We start from the raw sequence: 19441 nt of genomic DNA on the forward strand, positions 1-19441 counted from the left end.
TACCATAGGCTTCAGGGATGCAAAGTTTAATAAAGGGGTCTTCACTAGAAGGCAGAGAGGTCCTAGTGATGTTTTCTGCTGAGTACACTATTCATTGTGGTCAGAAATGCTGCAGGCCCCAAACCAGACGATGACACAGCTGGTCAAAACGCTCTCAATGGTGCCCCTGTAGAATGTGGTGAGAAAGGGGAAAGATATGCTAGGCTCTCAATGTGCACTTTAAGAGACAGATTATTGTCCCTGTACTAGTCTGCCAATTGTCGATCTCCATTCTGGTTTACTTACCTTGGTAGTGACATTCATGTCTCTGGCGACTCTTCCTATGAAGTCAGTAGGTGGATTGGGAGAGCATGGGGTGGCATGAGGTTGCTGGAAAGGGGTGTGTGGCGCTCTCAATATCTATGCAAAAGGACGAAGGTCCCAGTCTTTAGAGTCCTGGTGCTTCCTGTCTTGTTATATGGTTGTGAGACATGGACGCTATCCAGTGACCTGAGACGATGACTGGATTCCTTTGGTACTGTGTCTCTCCGGACAATCCTTGGGTACTGCTGGTTTAACGTCGTGAGTGGCAGATCATTTCTGGAGGGTGGGACTGGACCGCATTTCTGCCTGGGGGGATTCAAACTGGGATCCTGAGCTGTTTCGTTGTATGGAAGGTGTGGCAACACACTGTACCAGTGTATGCTCAACATGACTTGACATTCTGTAAGCCGACACCCCCATTTCTGATGATGTGGGCCACCTGTCAGGGCCGAGTAAAGCAGACAGCTTGACCAACAACACCACTTTCACGATAAGAATACTAACAGCACTCTGACTCAATTTTATAGTTTTCTTTTTTGAACCAGGTTCTTTTTATGAGGTTCTACACCATGAAACTCTGGATCTGACATACACAAACTCAGAACAACCTAATAAATAAAAAAGACTGACGGAATTGTCCAGCAACTTCCAAGACAGAAACTGATGCAGCTGTTCCTGTTTCTAAGCCACCACTGGACCCAGAGATCTGCTGCGAGAGAGAAAGAGCATCGCGTTTAAGGATTGAAGAAAACCCACTACAGCGTAGGAACTCCACACCACTATTTGTGGTGGGTCTCCTGCTTTACAGAGCACTTCCAGTAGATTTATCTGGAAACTTCAAGCCTCGTCTTTATCCAGTTCTCTCCAGGACCTTCATCCTGGGTGCAGTGTCCTGTTGTGTCACTCATACAGAAGGGTTCACCCCCTGCACTTCAGTGTCCTAGCCAGCATTCTTTTCTTAATTACCACAAAACACATTCAATTTGTAACTGTAAGATTGTGCCGTTTTCAGATTATACACAAAAGATAGTCCTAATAATAATAATAAAAACATTAAAGTTGGAAGACTACAGACAAACGTTGCACTTTCTTTTTTTTTTCAATTTTTTGCAGAGGTCTGTTGAGGGGATTTTTTGGGACTGCAGGCTCACCGTTTTGTATTTTATGATATTCTTATGTATGAGCCGATTGGCCTGTTCTCATCAAATGTATTTCTAATGTTCTCATTTAAGGAGTGAGGTTTCGTTTCCTGCTTCAACTGCACAAACGATGGTTTGTAGTCACTGCATTCCCGCACACCACATTTGAGGTATCTGGGAGCTGCACCATGCAAGTGCATGGCACCCTACTGATATTCTGCATTTGTTTCCAATTTTATTCTTCTAAATGTTTCTATATTCAAGAGTGACATAATCATTTTGGGCCACAATGTTGGCAGGATTTGCCCTCCACTGATGGCACATGCTCATACAGTAAGTCCTCTGAGACTGTCCAATGGCTGATAGAGAGTAATGGACACTGCCATGAAAAAGTATTTGATACTTCCTGATTTTCTCTATTAGTGCAAAGGTTCTTCACCCAATACACAATATTAGAAAAAGAACACGTAAACATTTTTTAATTATATCATTTATTTACCAATTCAACCAAACATCAGCCGCCACTGCCCCTGTTTAAATCAGCTTAATTTAAGGGACGATTAAAAGCATGCCATGTTTATTATAAATCTCAACTTATGTTGACCCTTTCCTGCAGACTCAAGTTCCTACCAAAAGGATTCAAAAGCACATAATGGCAAGAAATTCAGGATGAGATCAGAAAAAAAGTTGTTGATGTCTAGTAGGTTGGAAGGAACAACAAAGCCATTTCTAACCTTGACAGCCACACTAAATTACAGTTGCTTCCTTAACTGAAAATGTCTTGGAACAGGAGTGGTAGAGTATACAGACAGCTAAACATCACAAAGTATCCACAGATCTGCTGGCTTTGTTTGCCTTAGAAAACATCAGTGTTCAAGATTCCAGCCTGATAGAACAAACTGTCATTTGTACCAGGATCGTACCCAAGACTTTTGGGAGAATGTTCTACAAAGAACTGAGAAAACGTGGAACATTGTGAACTACATGATTCCCTTTATGTCCTGTCTACAGCAAATAAACATTTAGAACATCACAGCCACAGTCAAACATGCAATGGCATGAGGATGCTTTGCTGCTTTTGGACTTGGAGGACTAGCAACAATGAATTCTAGTATGTATCATGAAATTCTTAAAGATACTCTCTCATCATCCATATGTAAGCTGGAGTGTATTTGGCTCATGCAGCAACACGGTCATCCAAAACTCAATAGCAAGTCAACCTCAGAATCCCTGCAGACAAGCAAAATAAAATGTTTTGAACTGGCCCAGGCCTAAAAGTCTAAACCCAACAGAGATGCAGTGGGAGGATTTAAAATAAGCAGTTAAAGCTTGAAAACCCTAACCCAAACCCTAACCCTAACTATTTTTCACAGAAAATATTTTGCATGATTACATTTAAACACAAAACATGAACACAGAAAGAAACTGGAATGGTGTTGATGTATTCATGTCTTAAAAGTAATGTCTTCTAGTGTGGACTAGTTTGTAACCTACATGACCTTTAATAATATTACCCAGATTGCTGTGCAGTTGATGCAAACAGGAAGGAGTACAGAAGTTATGTCCTTTAGTATTAATCTTATTTGTTAGCAGCATCAGTGAGCGAGCAAAAGCATCAGGGAAAAAAAAAAAACTGTACTTTTTGGTTCAAGGGATAGGAGTGCACACTATCGAGTCATGTGGGGGGCAAACTTTAATGAATTCGTGCTTCCTGTCTGCAAGGAATCTTATTGTTATGGCATTGAATTCTCTTAACTTTATCTTGGTAAGGCCCAGTGGTTATCACAACTGTTCACAACTCAAGTCACATTTTTGTCCATGATAATCAGTGCAGCATAGTTGGTAGGCAATTCTGTAGCCCTCAGGGACACGTCAAAGACCACTACACCATTATGATCCACTCAAAAGTAGTTTGGTTTCTCTAACCCCATTCACTTCCATTATTTAGCTGAACTCAAGGCAATGCCAGTTAGCCCATCACTACCTATCAATATTGTAAAACTGATTTTATTCAGAAAGGACATGGGATTATAATTCTTCAACATCGATATGAAAGACTGATATTGAATTATGCAGCAGAAATGTTTGGTCAATCATTGAAGCTAACTAAAGTGGAACCTCTAGATACGATCACCTCTGTATATGAGAAATTCAAGATAAGAGGAAAGTATGAGCGGAAAATTCGGATCTAAATACGAGCATTGGCTCACGTAACGAGCCACGAGCCAGGCTGTGGTTATGCGTGACGCGTTTCCCAATCCGCCTCGACTCGGGGATTCACCCAAGCTGACGCTGCCAGCCCGTCAGCTCACTCAGTGTTCCGTTCTCCCGTAGCGTGAGGATCTACACGTTTGTGCGCTTGTGATTTCATTGTTTCACTGTAGTAGTTCACTGTATAAGCGTATCCAAAAATATCGCGGACATGCAGACGGAGAATAGGAGACGATTGCCCTCAACGAGCGAGAGAGATAAGGAGAGAGAGGCGCACGCGAGCGAGCGAGAGAGATAAGGAGACAGAGATGCGCACGAGAGAGAAGAACCATCAGCTCAGTTATGCTCACATGACGCTCAGCAGACAAAGTGTATCCATACTACTTGTATTGCAAGACGTCGTTCGTTTTATCAAGTCAAAATTAATTACAAAATTTAGCTCGTCTTGCAAAACACTCGTAACCAAGTTACTTGCAAACCGAGGTTCCACTTGTATATATTATTTATCAGTGTTATTTGTTAGGAAAATTGATTTTTATGTTGATATTTTTGGGGGTGCGGAACGGATTAACTGGATTTCCATTATTTTCAATGGGAAGTTTGTTCTAGATACGAGAAATTCGCTATACAAGCTCAGTGCTGGAACGAATTAAACTCGTATCTCGAGGTTCCACTGGTAATGAAATAGCTGAATATATGGATTTCGGTTCTTCTTCAAAAATTTCAATGATTGGGGGGAAAAAAAAAAATCAAACTGTTCTGGAAATTCCAGTAAATAAATAAAAATCTGGTAGTGTCAACATAGCCCTATTATACAAGGTTTAAGTCAAAATTAACTTTGGTATGTCTACAGCTTGAGTTTATGAAGTGTTTTTTTTATCAAACACAATGAATCATATAAATTTTGTTGTATGGAATGGTGCCGGTATCTGCTTTAACTTTATAATCTTTGTTAAGGGTCTAGCATTTAAAATTATTTAAAAGGCATTTTACAAGGTTTCCACATTTTCTGAGAAGATCAGGAGATAGTTAGGTTGTTCACTTGCACTGTAGCAAAGCATGAAGGCAACAGCATCATCAAGTTTGTGGACAACACCACCTTTATGGCCTCATCAGTGACTATCATGAGGTGGGAGGTAAAAGACCCGACTATATGGCGCCACAAACAAACATTCTCAGTGAACATCAACAAAACAAAGGAGGTCATTGTTGACTTTAGGAAGAACTAAGGTGTGGGGTGTCTGGGTGTCCAGGTCATCGCTGCCTTTCATGGTCTGTCAACATCTGCTGTACTGTACACTCAAAAAGGCTCAGCAAAGACGAAAGAGCTTTGGGTTGGAAACTAAAAGAGTGGTGAACGTCTACCGCTGTGTTATTGAAAGTATCCTGACCGGATGCATCCCAGTGATGCTTGGTAACCTGACATTGAGCATGGCCTTCGATTTTCAAACTTTTCATTTCCCATGAAACCCACATGGAGGAAGGCCGTTATTCCAATCAGTTTAACAAAAGTTGTTCGACAAACTCTTAAGATACTTATTGGTTAAATTAGAATGTTTATGTCAACGTTTAGCCTTTAAAGCACACTGCTGTTGATGTTATTACCTCAAAAAGACTGCTGCTAGAGACATTCCACATTTTTATACCATTGTTGTGATTTGGCTGGAACAGACTCATTCTGTAGTTTGAATTATTTGCTTCATTGTCATTTAGTCGGTTGTTACGATTTGCCCTGAATTTAAGAATATTAAGTGACTACAAACAGAACTGGCTGACAATTATTAATCCAGTCTTAGGTGGTGCACTAGTCAGAGATGCTGCCCCCATGAGTATACATCTGGGTTCAAATCCCAACTCTGACACCATCTGTGTCAAGCTTCCACGTTTGGTCAATGGCCCCTTGGGTTTTTTCTCACATGCCACACACCTACCGGTGTTACAACATCCAGAGTTAATTCCTGCCTTCAAGAAATTCCTTCCCTTCTGTGGGAAAATTATACCCTTATATGTACTGTACCAAAACCAAAATGGCTCCTTTGGTTAGTGATGGCAACTCACTGCTTATATTTCTCTAAACCTTGAAAGGACCTATCCTTTGGATGCTTGGATCCATTCAAGAACTTTTAATTTTTCTTTTTTGTTAATAACTTTACCAAACGATGGCCAAATATATAATTTTTACAATAAATTTATAGCTCCCTTCACCTCTGTATTCTCTCTCTGGAACCTTCACCATAAACCCAACTCTTTACCATCCGTCCACTCACATCACCAATTCAGGGGCACGGACACCTTAAGGTTACTGCAGCAGCCAAGGATGTAAGGAAAGAACTCATTCTAGATGGCAGACCAGCTCATCATTGTTCATATTCAAACAAATCCACACTCACCCATTTGTAATAAATCAAAAACACACACATTACATTAGCATACCCCCATGTTTAAGGGATGTGGACAGAAGTCTAAACAAACAGACCATAATGTGCAAACACCAGGTAAAACCAACTGGACTGGGGATTCAGACCTGTGAGGCAGCAGTATTAGCCACCATGCTGCCAAGTTACAGCCCCACAATCCTTAGGACCAATAATTCTTTTTTACCCAGGGTATTAAAGTTGCACAATTTTTCTCTACTACAGAGCAACACTGCAGACTCGACTACTCACAACTCATGGGTGTATAAAGCTGAATGCGTATGTCCATGTCTGCTCGACTGTTATGTCTGGCCGAGACTTCTAAATGTAAAACCTGTTCCCTTTTTAATGTTTTGCTGCCTGTGAATCTCTTTTGTTCATCATCAGCTCCTCTACCATGAAGTACAATTCTATTTCCTGTCTTATGTCATCCTGTTGCCACCAGATAAGGAAGATTCCCTGCTACCTTGAACTGAACAAGACATATGAACACAGGTGAGCAAAAGTGAACAAAAATTTAGGGGCATCAACAGCTTCTTTATGGATTACTTTCAGCTATAAAACATGAACATCTTATGCCACTTACTTTCATTTTTTTGTGATCAACTTTTATTAAATAAAGACAAATTGACAGAATATGAACAGAAGCAAACATACAATAAATAGAAACACATTCCAACTCACCTCCACCAGGAGGTTTATTTAAAAAAAAAAAAAAGTATTTATATATATTTGAGAAAATCCAGTTGACAGCAAAAAGAAATAAAGTAAAGAATTGTGTTACAGAAAGGAAAAGTCAAGGCGTTACAAACCCAGATTTAAGCAACTGAGCAGCAACAGACCAAGTTTTGATTTCATTACTGGAAGCACCATTAAGCCGCACTGCAGACAACTCTGAATGAATTAAGTAATAGAAGGAGGTCTGCTAGTTGTGCACAGTAATGCATTCAGGTGTCTTCCAGAGGGAGACAATAATTAATTTGGCCCCAAAATCCCCAGACAAAATAGCTTATATTCAGGGAGTTTAAGCAGATGAATAAGAAGGTCTAAAAGATGAAAACTTTGAGGCAGCAGGGCAATACTGCAAGACAGAGGGGAAGACAGTAGATGACAAACGTGTCCAAAAGGAAAAGACAGGAGGACAGTGCCAGAATGTGCCGTGAAAAGTGCCAGGTAAGCTAGGGAAACATAACTGACAGAGAGGATCAGCAGTGAGGCCCATCAGATGCTGCTAACACGGAGTAGGATAAAGCCTGTGAAGATATCTGAAGAGAAAGACCGAAACAGAGAGCACAATGAATGATTTGGTAGAGGGGCAGTCAGCGAAACCCCACATATTCTAAGCACTGCTTGGAGTTTAAGTAGAAAAATAAACAAAAACTAGGGAAATTAAAAAGCATTTGTAAAGACTAGAACATCATAGGTCCAGAACTATTAAACAGATCCCCCAACACACTAATTCCTGTACGCTGCCAGAGATGAAATACACAGGGCCGGCAACCTATTGAGAAAGCAGGGATATGAAATATAAGAGTGAGAGACAGCGTGTCCTTTTCCATGAGGTGAAAGTAATATTTCTACATGTAGCTATATGTTGATGGCATATAACAGGATAGGTCCCAAGGGAAGTCTAGAGGCTTTAGACTTTAAGGAGGTAAACAAGAGACCCTGAAAAGAAAGTGGAAAAGCAAGGGAAGATTCCATAGGGAGCCACAGAGGAGGATGAGGCAGTGGACACAACCATGACCAAATACGGCAAAGAATTAAAGCTCAATGATATAGTTCTAGTCAGGCAGCGATACGCCGGCACTCAATCTTCCTCTAACCAGGGTTGAATGTTTATAAAGGCTATGCCACTTGCCATTCCACAGGAACCTTGAAATGACTGACCCGAATTCAGCCCAGTATTTAGTAGGAGGGGGAAGTGGCAGCACAGAGTTAATAAAGTTGAAACAGGGTACAATATTAATTTTGATAATGGTAAAATGAGACTGAAAAGAGAAAGTTTGTACCAGTTGTTAATGGCGAAGAATCCGCAACAGTTATTCGATGATATGTCTGAGTTTGAAGCAGTAATATCAATCCCCAAATATGTTAAACTACTAGATATAGGGATGACAGATGGTAGGGAGAATTGACAGCACATATCATTAAGGGGCAGAAGAGAAGATATAGACCAATTCATTTTGTAACCGGACAAGTCTTCAAAAGACCTGAACAGTTCTAGTACACAAGGGATATCAGACAGGGCATTACCTAGGTAAAGAATGATATCGACAGCATATAAGGATATTATATGATTAGTGTCTGAAACTGTAATGAGGTTGAGAATTACAGATAGCAACTACAAGTGGTTCAAGAGATAATTTAAAGAGTAAGAGCAACAAAAGACAGCCCCTATTAATGGAGAAGGGATGCAAGATATTTGAATGAACACAGAAAAACTGCAGAGGGGAAACAGTAAAGAGTCTTCGCCAGATTTACAAAACCAAAATCCATTCTGTCTATGACTTACCATAGGAATTGCTAATTCACATGGTCAAAGGCCTTCTGGACACCAAGGAAGAGAAGTGCAGCAGGCCCAGAGACAGAGGAAGCTGAATCAATGAAGTCTTCTCATGTTATGAGATGCTAGCCATGACTTTATGAAACCAAACTGATCAGGATTAATTAATTTGGTAATGATTTCTGTAAGAGGCAGGCCAGAACTTTAGCTAGCAGTTTTGTATTCAAGTTAATGAGAGAAAGAACTGTAACTCTGACACAAAGTAGGGTCTTCACCTTGCTTCAAAAATAGTGTAATAGCTGCAGTATTAAATACGGGGGTTTAAACAGACGGAAGAAGTAGCTTCATTCACAGGCAAGGCTCATCCATCCCTTGGGGCCTTGCCTGTGGTCACTGAGTCTAGCACCTCTTTAAGTTCAGTCAATGAGATGGGAGCATCTAGAAGAGAAGCCTCTTCCTTTGTGAGACAGGGAAATGGAAGAATGTCAAAGAGTGATTTGGTATCGGAGGGAGTAGTACTGGAATCGAGGGAGTAGTACTGGAGTTGTCAGAAAATAGTTAGAGTAGTAATCTACAAATTCATCATTTATTATCTGGGGATCATTTAAAATCAAGCCAGATTTTGTAAGTATAGAAGGTATGGAGGCAAATGAGGAATTCTGCTTAATTCTAGCAGCAAGACGTCTGTTCGACCTGGCCCCTGAGACATAACAGCGAACCCTGGTACGATGGATTAAGAGGCTATTAAGTTCAATTCTGGTTTTGGCAATCAGAAGTTAGTCATCTTTATTAACGGCAAAGGTGCAAGCTCTTTCCAAGGATGGCAGTTTAGACTTGAGGTCCTTTATTCTCTAGTGTTTAGTACATGCCAAGTGTGAGGACGAGGAGATAGTAAAGCAACAAATAAAACCTTTAATAACCTGCCAGGCTGCACCTGCATTATCTTAAGCCTTTAGCACACTTCTGTCATAGCCACTTACTTCCATGAGATATTTACAGCACAGCCACGCATGTTAAAAAAGTCTCCTGTATGGGAGAACATACTTATTATTGAATGCAACATAATTATTTATTACTGATTTATCACTTAAGCCTTCCATTCACTGGAAGCTTAGAATTTCAGTGTTCACATTTGTGTCTGTATAAAACAGGTAGGGGCACAAGACATTTATCATCCATCTACACATCCATTTTCTAAACCTACATAGTCCATTAAAAAAAACAAAAAACTTACATAGCCTTTCATATTTTAATGTACACCATAATAAAAAGCATAAATTCATGTGCACTCTATATGCATACCAGGCACACTCTAAAACTTTCTTGTAAAGCATGATGAATTTTCACATTTATACAACACAAACCAAAACCAATCAGACTTAAAAGAATGAATGAAAAAAATGCTTTTTAAGGAAAAGGGATGTCGCCAACCAAAAAAATTGTCCTCTGTGTATTGGTGCATTGAAAAATGACACTGTGAGATACAGTGACTGCGCACCAAGAACAACTTTGGGTTAGGCAAGTTACATTTCACCTTGAGGAATATCTTGCTCCCAGCAACAGATAGGGTCTCATTTTTGCTCCCTTCTCCAAATGATGACCATGCCCTTAGCATCACTTGAGGCCAAAAGACTCTCATCACAGTTGAAGCTGACATCCAGGACGGGGGCACTGTGCCCCTGCAACTTGTTCACAATGGCCTTGGTGTTTCTTTCCACATCAAAGAAATAGACACACATGTCTTCACTACCTGTCACTGAGCAGAAAGGGGACATGATTAGTTGGGTAGGATACAAAGCAGTGAAAGTAGACCACAATTCTAATCTATAATCTAGAGGAGTAAATAAAGTTTATTAAAATGAACAAAACGAAAAAATGACTAGTGAACTTGAAAACAGGCAATGATCGAATATTCTCAGGCTTTTTAAATGTGCTTCCTAAATGAAATCATTTCGCTTTTTGCAAACTCACTTGCAAAAAGTGAGTGTTTTCTTACATAGGAGAGACTAATACCTATTCTCAAAGGCAAAAAGCACATGACATTCAGTAACTTGAAATTGTAAATATTTTTTCACATTATTTCTTAGTACTATTCACAAAAATATAAGTACTCAAGAACTGTTTTAAGAATTTTGTCAGAGAGTCTGTCAGATGAACATGCCTGGTTGCATATTTATATGGAACAGGTCGCAATACAGAAAGACGCAAGAAATGCATGGTGTCTTCAAAGTAAACCATGAAAAATTTGAAATTGCACTTTAGCAAAAGTAACAAGTTAATTCAGCTGTGATATGCAAAGAATAGGCTACTGTCGGAAGCAAATTCTTATAATACTATTCATTTTTATTTAAGATTTTTTTTTTAGTCATCACTGTGTGTAACCCAGCCACAGGGGATGCACAAACCAGTGCGTTTCTTCGTGCCGGTCCCAAGCCCAGATAAATGGGGAAGGGCATCCGGTGTAAAAGTTTGCCAGATCAATATGTGAACAATACAAATTTCCATAACGGATTGGTCGAGCCCTGGATTAACAACGACCGCCACCAGTACTGTTAGCCAACAGAGTGCTGGCGGAAATTGGGCTACTGTTGGCCGAAGGAGAAGGGGGGGTTTGGGCGTGTCTAGAGGCAGGAGAAGAGGAGGAAAGTAAAGAGAGTGGAACTGGGGGTAGGAATTTTGAATGTTGGCAGTATGACTGGTAAGGGGAAAGAGTTAGCAGATATGATGTAGAGAAGGAAGGTTGATATATTGTGCGTACAAGAGACTAAATGGAAGGCGAGTAAGGCTAGGTGAATTCTAATTGCTCTATCATGGTGTGGATGGGACGAAAAATGAGGTAGGAGTTATTCTGAAGGAACAGTATGTCAAGAGTGTTTTGGAGGTGAAAAGAGTGTCAGACAGAGTAATGAATATGAAGCTGGAAATTGGAGGTGTGATGATGAATGTTGTTAGTGCATATGCATCACAAGTTTGGTGTGCAATGGGTGAGAAAGAAGATTTTTGGAATGAGTTGGATGAAGTGATGAACAGTGTACCCAAGGGACAGAAAGTGGTGATTGGAGCGGATTTCAATGGGCATGTTGGTGAAGGGAACCATGGAGATAAGGATATGATGGGTAGGTATGGTGTCAAGAAGAGGAATGAAGAAGGTCAGAGGATAGTGGATTTTGCCAAAAGGATGGACATGGCTGTGGTGAATACATATTTTAAGAAGAGGGAGGAACATAGGGTTACGTACAAGAGTGGAGGAAGATGCACACAGGTAGATTGCATCCTATGGAGAAGAGTTGATCTGAAGGAGATTGAAGACTGCAAAGTGGTGGCAGGGGAAAGTGTAGTTAAGCAACATAGGATGGTGGTCTGTAGGATGACGCTGGAGATCAAGAAGAGGAACAGAGTGAGGGTAGAGCCAAGGATTAAATGGTGGAAGTTGAAAAAGGAAGACTGCAAGGTTGAGTTTAGGAAGGATGTGAGACAGGCACTGGGTGGCAGTGAACAGTTACTAGGCAGCTGGGAAACTACAGCAGAAGTAGTAAGGGTGACAGCAAGAAGGGTGCTTAGCGTGACATCTGGGAAGAGGAAGGAGGAAAAGGAAACCTGGTGGTGGAATGAGGAAATACAGGAGAGTATACAGAGGAAGAGGATGGCAAAGAAGAAGTGGGATAGTCAGAGAGATGCAGAAAGTAGACAAGAGTACAAGTAGATAAGGCACAAGGTGAAGAGAGAGAGAGATGGTGAACGCTAAAGAAAAGGCGTATGATGAGTTGTATGAGTGGTTGGACACTAAGGAGGGAGAAAAGAACCTGTACCGATTGGCTAGACAGAGGGACTGAGCTGGGAAATATGTGCAGCAGGTTAGGGTGATAAAAGATAAAGATGGAAACGTACTCATAAGCGAGGAGAGTGTGTTGAGCAAATGGAAAAAGTACTTTGAGAGGCTGATTAATGAAGAGAACGAGAGAAGAGATTGGATGACGCAGAGATAGTGAATCAGGAAGTGCAACGGATTAGCAAGGAGGAAGTAAGAATAAGGGGGATGTGCAGGACTGCAGTAACTTACAAGGGAATAAAAATTGATGAGCCACAGCATGAAGTTATGGGAAAGAGTAGCGGAACCTAGGTTAAGAAGTGAGGTGATGATTAGTGAGCAGCAGTATGGTTTCATGCCAAGAAAGAACAGCACAGATGCAATGTTTGCTCTGAGGATGTTGATGGAGAAGTTTAGAGAAGGCCAGAAGGAGTTGCATTGTGTCTTTGTGGACCTGGAGAAAGCATATGACAGGGTGCCCCGAGAGAAGCTGTGGTATTGTATGAGGAAGTTGGGAGCGGCAGAGAAGTACGTAAGAGGTTGTACAGGATATGTACGAGAGAAGTGTGACAGTGGTGAGGTCTGCGGTAGGACCGAGGGATGCATTCAACGTGGAGGTGGGATTACATCAGGGATCAGCTCTGAGCCCTTTCTTATTTGCAATGGTGATGGACAGGTTGACAGACAAGATTAGACAGGAGTCCCCATGGACTATGATGTTTGCTGATGACATTGTGATCTGTATCGATAGTAGGGAGCAGGATGAGGAGACCCTGGAGAGTTGGAGATATGCTCTAGAGAGGAGAAGAATTAAGGTCAGTAGGAACAAGACAGAATACATGTGTATAAATGAGAGGGAGGTCAGTGGAATGGTGAGAATGCAAGGAATAGAGTTCATTAAGGTGGATGAGTTTAAATACTTGGGATCAACAGTACACAGTAATGGGGACTGTGGAAGAGAGTGCTGGCAGGGTGGAATGGGTGGAGAAGAGTGTCAGGAGTAATTTGTGACAGACGGGTATCAGCAAGGGTGAAAGGGAAGGTCTACAGGACGGTAGTGAGACCAGCTAAGTTATATGGGTTGGTGACTGTGGCACTAACCTGAAAGCAGGAGACAGAGCTGAAGGTAACAGTTAAAGAGGCTAAGATTTGCACTGGGTGTGACGAGGATGGATAGAATTAGAAATGAGTACATTGGAGGGTCAGCTCAAGTTGGATGGTTGGGAGACGAAGTCAGAGAGGCAAGATTTGGACATGTGCAGAGAAGAGATGCTGGGTGTATTGGGAGAAGGATGCTAAGTACAGAGCTGCCAGGGAAGAAGAAAAGAGGAAGGCGTAAGCAAAGGTTTATGGATGTGGTTAGAGAGGTCATGCAGGTGATGGGTGTAACAGAACAAAATGCAGAGGACAGAAAGATATGGAAAAAGATGATCCGCTGTGGCAACCCATAACGGGAGCAGTCGAAAGAAGAAGAAGAAGAGCCATCACTGTGTGTCAGTGTTTACAACCACTGTTAATAATGTAATTATTTCAAATACACGCATACAAAAAAATCTGGATACATGCAATTTATTAATTTACTTTGTACTTGAACAATATTATTAACAATATGAACATCCTGTGATTTTTTACATTAACATGTTGAATTAAGAGCACACTTCAACACTCTTAAAACGGTATAAGCCAGAGCCTATACTGAAGTATCGGGAACAAGGCAGGAGTCAGCCCTGTACAGGGCACAAGGCTATCCATCACAGGGCCCATTTACACAGGGCCAATCTGAATTCTCTCATTAACCTAATTCATTCAACTTAATGATTTTATGGATGTGGGAAGAAAACCTATGAAATTGCAAGGAAGGCATACAAACATAACAAAGGATGCTGACAAGAGGCTGCAGTCAAACCCAAAATGCTGGATCTGTAAGGCAGCAGTGCAAATGCCATCACTTCTGCCTTTCAAAACTTAACCAATGTACTTGAAGACAATGCTATGATCTACAAGTCCCCCATACTGTGGAACAATAAAGAGACCCTACATTCTTTAACATTTAAATCAATGCTGCAAAGATATTATATAAGCTGTAAGTGCCACATGGGCAAGACAGGTATTCCAACCTGGAATGGGGATGGTTCCTTGCCCAGACAGGAGGCTTCAGGAGGTCAGTCAGGCATCGCGACCAATGAAGGGAAAGTGACCACACCCAAATGGGACTTCCCAAGGGGATGGATGGACAGCCCAGATACAGAAGGAGATCCCTTACGCAAACAGAAGGACCCGGGGCAAATGCACAGAAATCCCAACTGGACATGGTTCTAGTACCTTCCCAGGGCAGGGGAAAAGAAGAGAAGGACAGAGAAGTACTCTCTCCAAGGCCTATTTATTCCCCCCAGGCACTAGATGGCAGCAGCCCTCCAGATCAGTGCCCATTTGGGAAGCAGAAGGGAATGCTAGAAAATGTAGTCTGGCTGAGACCCTGCTGAAGCCTGAGGGTGTCAAAAGATGGCTCTGCAAGGAGATGTACCCCCTATTATATGGGACATCCATGTAACCCAGAAGTACTTCCAATGGGCAGCAGCCATGACACCGGAAGAACTCCTGGGTCCTCAATAAAAGGGATCGCACTCCCTTATCCATGCAAGTTGGAACTGGGAGGAAGGAAGGCAACACTCAACTGCAGGAGGGCAGTGTGGTGGTGAGAGGAGAGGAACTGTGAGGAGATTTGTAAGAGAGATTACTTGTGTTTGTGCTTTGTCAACTTTTTGAAGGTATTTTTGGTTAATAAACCATCCATTATTTGTACCAGGGACTGAGATTGTGTATCTGTTTTTGGGGCTTGCTAGGGCACCGGCTTCATAACAAAACATATTTAGCTTTTTTACCTGTAAGAGCTGTAATATTTATCTGTGGTTCTCTTTTTCTTCATAGTTTCCTGTCATGACATTTGGCAATGGCATTGTTGTTTTGCTTAATGAATTTATTTATTTATTTTACAACTGCAGCACATGCAGCCTTGCTCAGATTCACATTGCAAGTCAAAGGTGGAAACTGAAGAAGCAACCTAGTGATGCACAGTTCAATGTCTTAATGTTTAGGACACAGCAATAGAAAGTACATTAAAGCAGTCATATTTAGCACTTTGCTGCATATCCCTTTCATGCAATGACTGTTTGAGGTCTTCAATTCATAGACATCACCAGGTGCGGAGTATCTTCTCTGGGGATACTCTGTCAAGCCTCTAATGCACCCATCTTCCGCTTTTACTTGTCCCCTTAAGTTTTCTCTTCCGTAAAATTCCATCAGCAGTTGCATCATCAATGAAGATAAGTTTGCTAATAACTGTGGCAGTCATACATGCCCAAGCCACAACACCCTCACTACCACTTTTAATAGATGAAGTGGTATGCTTTGGATCTTAGGCAGCTCCTTTTCGACTCCAAACTTTGCTCTTGCCGTCACTCTGATGCAGGTTAATCTTTGTCTCATCTGTGGTTTGCATCTTGCAGTTTGGCCTCTGTATTTCTGTTCAAGACGTTTTCTGTGGATAGTAGTCACTGACACATTCACATCTGCCTTCTGAAGGCTATTTCTGATCCGTCAGGCAGGCGTTTGGGACTTTTTCTTGGCCATAGTGAGGATTCTTCTGTCATCACCAGTACTTTTTTTCTTCTTAATGATATTCCAGACAGTTAATTTAGGTAATCCTAAGGTTTTAACAATGTCTCTAGTGGTTTTATTCTTGTTTTTCATCCTCATAATGGTTTCTTTGACTTTCATTGGCACAGCTCTGTGACTGCAATGTGCACTTTAATCACTTCTGAATTGTTTGATTTGTAATTTTAATTAGGTTAAATTAATGGAAAAAATGTGTCTTATGCCCGGTATACAAATCCAGACTGCTGGAAAAATCTCTGCCAAAGTTTACACTATGTCCCCTCTCAAAATTTTCACAGTAGGGGTAACTTTTTTTTTTTGCATGACAGTGCCACCTGGTGGTTCAATGCAAGTGTGAAAGTGAAACACCAGAACAAACTAAAGCCAGACTAGCATACTTTTGAAATTGAGACATAACTGAGTCAACCTTGTTGGAATAAGCCCCGTTTGCCAATCGAGGCTCAATCAGTTCCACAATCACCAAGTTTCTTGATAACTCCAGACAGGTTTTGACAACCCATGATTATGTGTGCACTCATGAGATTTTAGCATCCCAGACAATTGATCAACAATAACATCTATCAGGGCTCGAAAAGCACAGTAGAGGATGCAAAATCAGCAGGCTGAGTAACTGTGACTTTAAGTATGAAACTGATATGATGCATGGTATATCACAGGAGAGCCTGGAAAAGTATATAGTTTACCTAATTTTTATTAAATAGATGAACATGTAACAGACAGTGGTGGTCATTTCAGCAGTTGATCAAGAAATAATACTTGATCTACCGTATAATAATATTAAAAAGGAAATGTGTCCACTATTAACAAAAACAGAGAGAGATGCTGCTATGAAATGTATAGCAGATCAGTACCCAAGTACATTATGGTTATGAATTTCAGCACTGCTTAATTACAAATTAATGGCATTATTCTCATTAAAAAATGTAAACATCATACTTGAAACACTTAATTATTCAATAGAAATGTGAAAAGCATTTGGTACAAATTAAAAATTACATATAAGGACATACTTCTGAATTACTAGAAAATATCATATATTTACATTCAAACATATATGGTGCATTTAGTAATCAAAGAAAGTTACAGCTTTCAATGCCTCAATATCACTCCTGCTGAAGGAGTTTGCTCTAATTAGAATGTCTGAACATAAAATAGGACTGGACATTAACCTTAATATCCTTTAAAAGGACTGACCTGTGCATTGCTGCTATGAATGGTTTACATAATCAGTTTTTAATTGCCTTGGTGGTATTGTTATTTACACATGAGTGTGGTCTAATACACCCATGACATTTGAAAAGTTTAAATTAGATTATCTACTCTCACTGCTATTACTGTGGATAAATGCATTATAGAGAGATTCACTTACCAAAAAAAAAAGTCAAACTGATGCTGGCAGTTTGCACAGTGGTCAGACATTTGCTGCAGTGAGTTGAATTTGCAAAGTCTTTTGTTAATAGTATACTGTAGGTAAAGGTTGGGAGCATGTGTGCATTGCAGCTCGTTGCTGCACCCACCACATGATGAACCACCCAGATTGGGACACCACTGCCAATCCTTCCACCAACCCCCAAGTTTCCTTGCAAGTTGGAAGTAACTGATAAATGCAGAGAAATCTCTTCATCTTACCCACACAGGCACCTTGCCGGAAGGACATCAATGGACAAAAAATGCTATGGATTGGCTGGGAGCCATGCTGAATTGTAAAGCTTCTCTTTAATTGTAGTGTCCCTTCATTGTCAACAACTCTAGAATGGAGAGTTTAAAAAATATATAAAAGAAAAATTAAAAAGTATTATTTAAATTGAATTACAAAACTGCACAGTTAGAGGTTAACCATCTAGGATATCAAAACCCTCAAAGCCTTTTGGCTTGGTTTCATTATTAATGAAAGGTTTAGTATTCTCCAACTGCATTTCCACTCATGCATTTTTGTGCTGAAAGCAACATATACTTTTTTTTTGGTTTGACTGTCAGAATCATCCTCACCTGTACAGTAGCAGCTTGTTGACACAGGCATTAATAAGTAAAGATGGGTCTCGAGCCTCTCTGCTGATCCAGGAGCGAGCTGATATGCTAGTGATGGAGCTTCCCTCACTGACCACCAAGCGCTTGGCTTTAGTTAACTTACCTAACAAAAACAGTACAACAATTTATATTAAATTATCAACAAACTGTTTTGTTTTTTTTTTGCTGGTAATAGGATATTAGAGTAAGATCAATTATGTGTTAGGCAAGCTAAATTATGGATGCATGGCTTGATACCCTTAAAAATTTAAATTTAACAGCAAATTCAAAGGCAAGTTATATTTATGTCAGTTAGTAGTTAACCTGTGTGACACATCTGTTCTTCACTTTCAGCTCAAGGAATGATGGCATAAGATTGACCTAAACAACGAGTGCTTTTATACAGAGAGGTAGGCTTCAAAGTCCTGATGCAGCAAAGCTTTCCCCAAATTATGCAACTAGCACTATCATACTTGATTATTTGAGGATCATGTTACCATGAAAAATGAGATTTGATAATCTCACCTTATAATGCTGATCCTAAACTCTTGAGACACCTGAAAACAGACCTCACTTAAGGTGGCAGGGATGAGCAGATCCCTAAATATTGTTATAAGTGTACAACTTTATAGAATTAGAATAGAATATAGTCTGTCTACTTGACAGGTTTTGGCAGGACTAATATCCCAAAGTTCTACAATTTAAATGTAAGGTTACATGTGCCTTTCTGTGGAGACTTATAAATAGCTGTATAAACCATTTTAGATAAGGAGGCATCAATAAAGCTAATGTCCTAACAACAATACACAGATACAGAGATGGTTCTAATCCAGGCCTAATCCTGAAAACTTCTTTGGATAATAAAAAGTAAAAATGTTAGGTTTGAATACACGACAGGAGGTGTGAAAATTGAGAGTACACCTTATGAGAAGGAATTAGGAGCCGTAGTGGACTCGACACTACCAATTGTCAGACAATCTTCAGGAGCTATTAAGAAGGCAAACAGAATGTTAGGTTGCTGTATATAGCATGATGTGTGGAATACAAGTCCAATGAGGTTATGCTCAAACTATAAAATGCGCTGGTGAGGCCTCATCTCGAGTATTGTGTGCAGTTTTGGTCTCCAGGCTACAAAAAGGACATAGCAGCACTAGAAAAGGTCCAGAGAAGAGTGACTAGGCTCAATCCAGGGCTACAGGGGATGAATTAGAGAAAGATTAAAAGAGTTGAGCCTTTTCAAATTAAAAAGTGACATGATTGAAGTGTTTACAATTATGAAGGGAAAGTGGATCAAGAACACAGGGACACAGTTGGAAACTTGTTAATGGAAAGTGTCACACAGTTTTTCTTTACACCGAGAACCATAGACACTTGCAAT

At 40.4% G+C, this 19441-nt stretch overlaps 1 protein-coding gene across 2 annotated transcripts in view; it reads right to left on the minus strand.

The window, feature by feature from the left end:
• Window positions 1–9573: 9573 nt before the first annotated feature.
• wdr13 (WD repeat domain 13) overlaps window positions 9574–19441 on the minus strand; it is a 45321-nt gene continuing 35453 nt past the window's right edge. For both annotated transcript variants that reach the window (XM_039776006.1, XM_039776005.1), the window contains exons 8-10: window positions 18046–18187; window positions 17686–17804; window positions 9574–10329 (exon numbers count right to left, since the gene is read on the minus strand). In XM_039776006.1, coding sequence (XP_039631940.1) covers window positions 10145–10329; window positions 17686–17804; window positions 18046–18187 — 446 coding nt within the window. In that variant the 3' untranslated portion in view covers window positions 9574–10144. The remainder of the gene's footprint in view (window positions 10330–17685; window positions 17805–18045; window positions 18188–19441) is intronic.

Source organism: Polypterus senegalus, chromosome 13 (genome assembly GCF_016835505.1).
Source record: "Polypterus senegalus isolate Bchr_013 chromosome 13, ASM1683550v1, whole genome shotgun sequence".
In the NCBI taxonomy this organism is placed as follows: Eukaryota; Metazoa; Chordata; class Cladistia; order Polypteriformes; family Polypteridae; genus Polypterus; species Polypterus senegalus.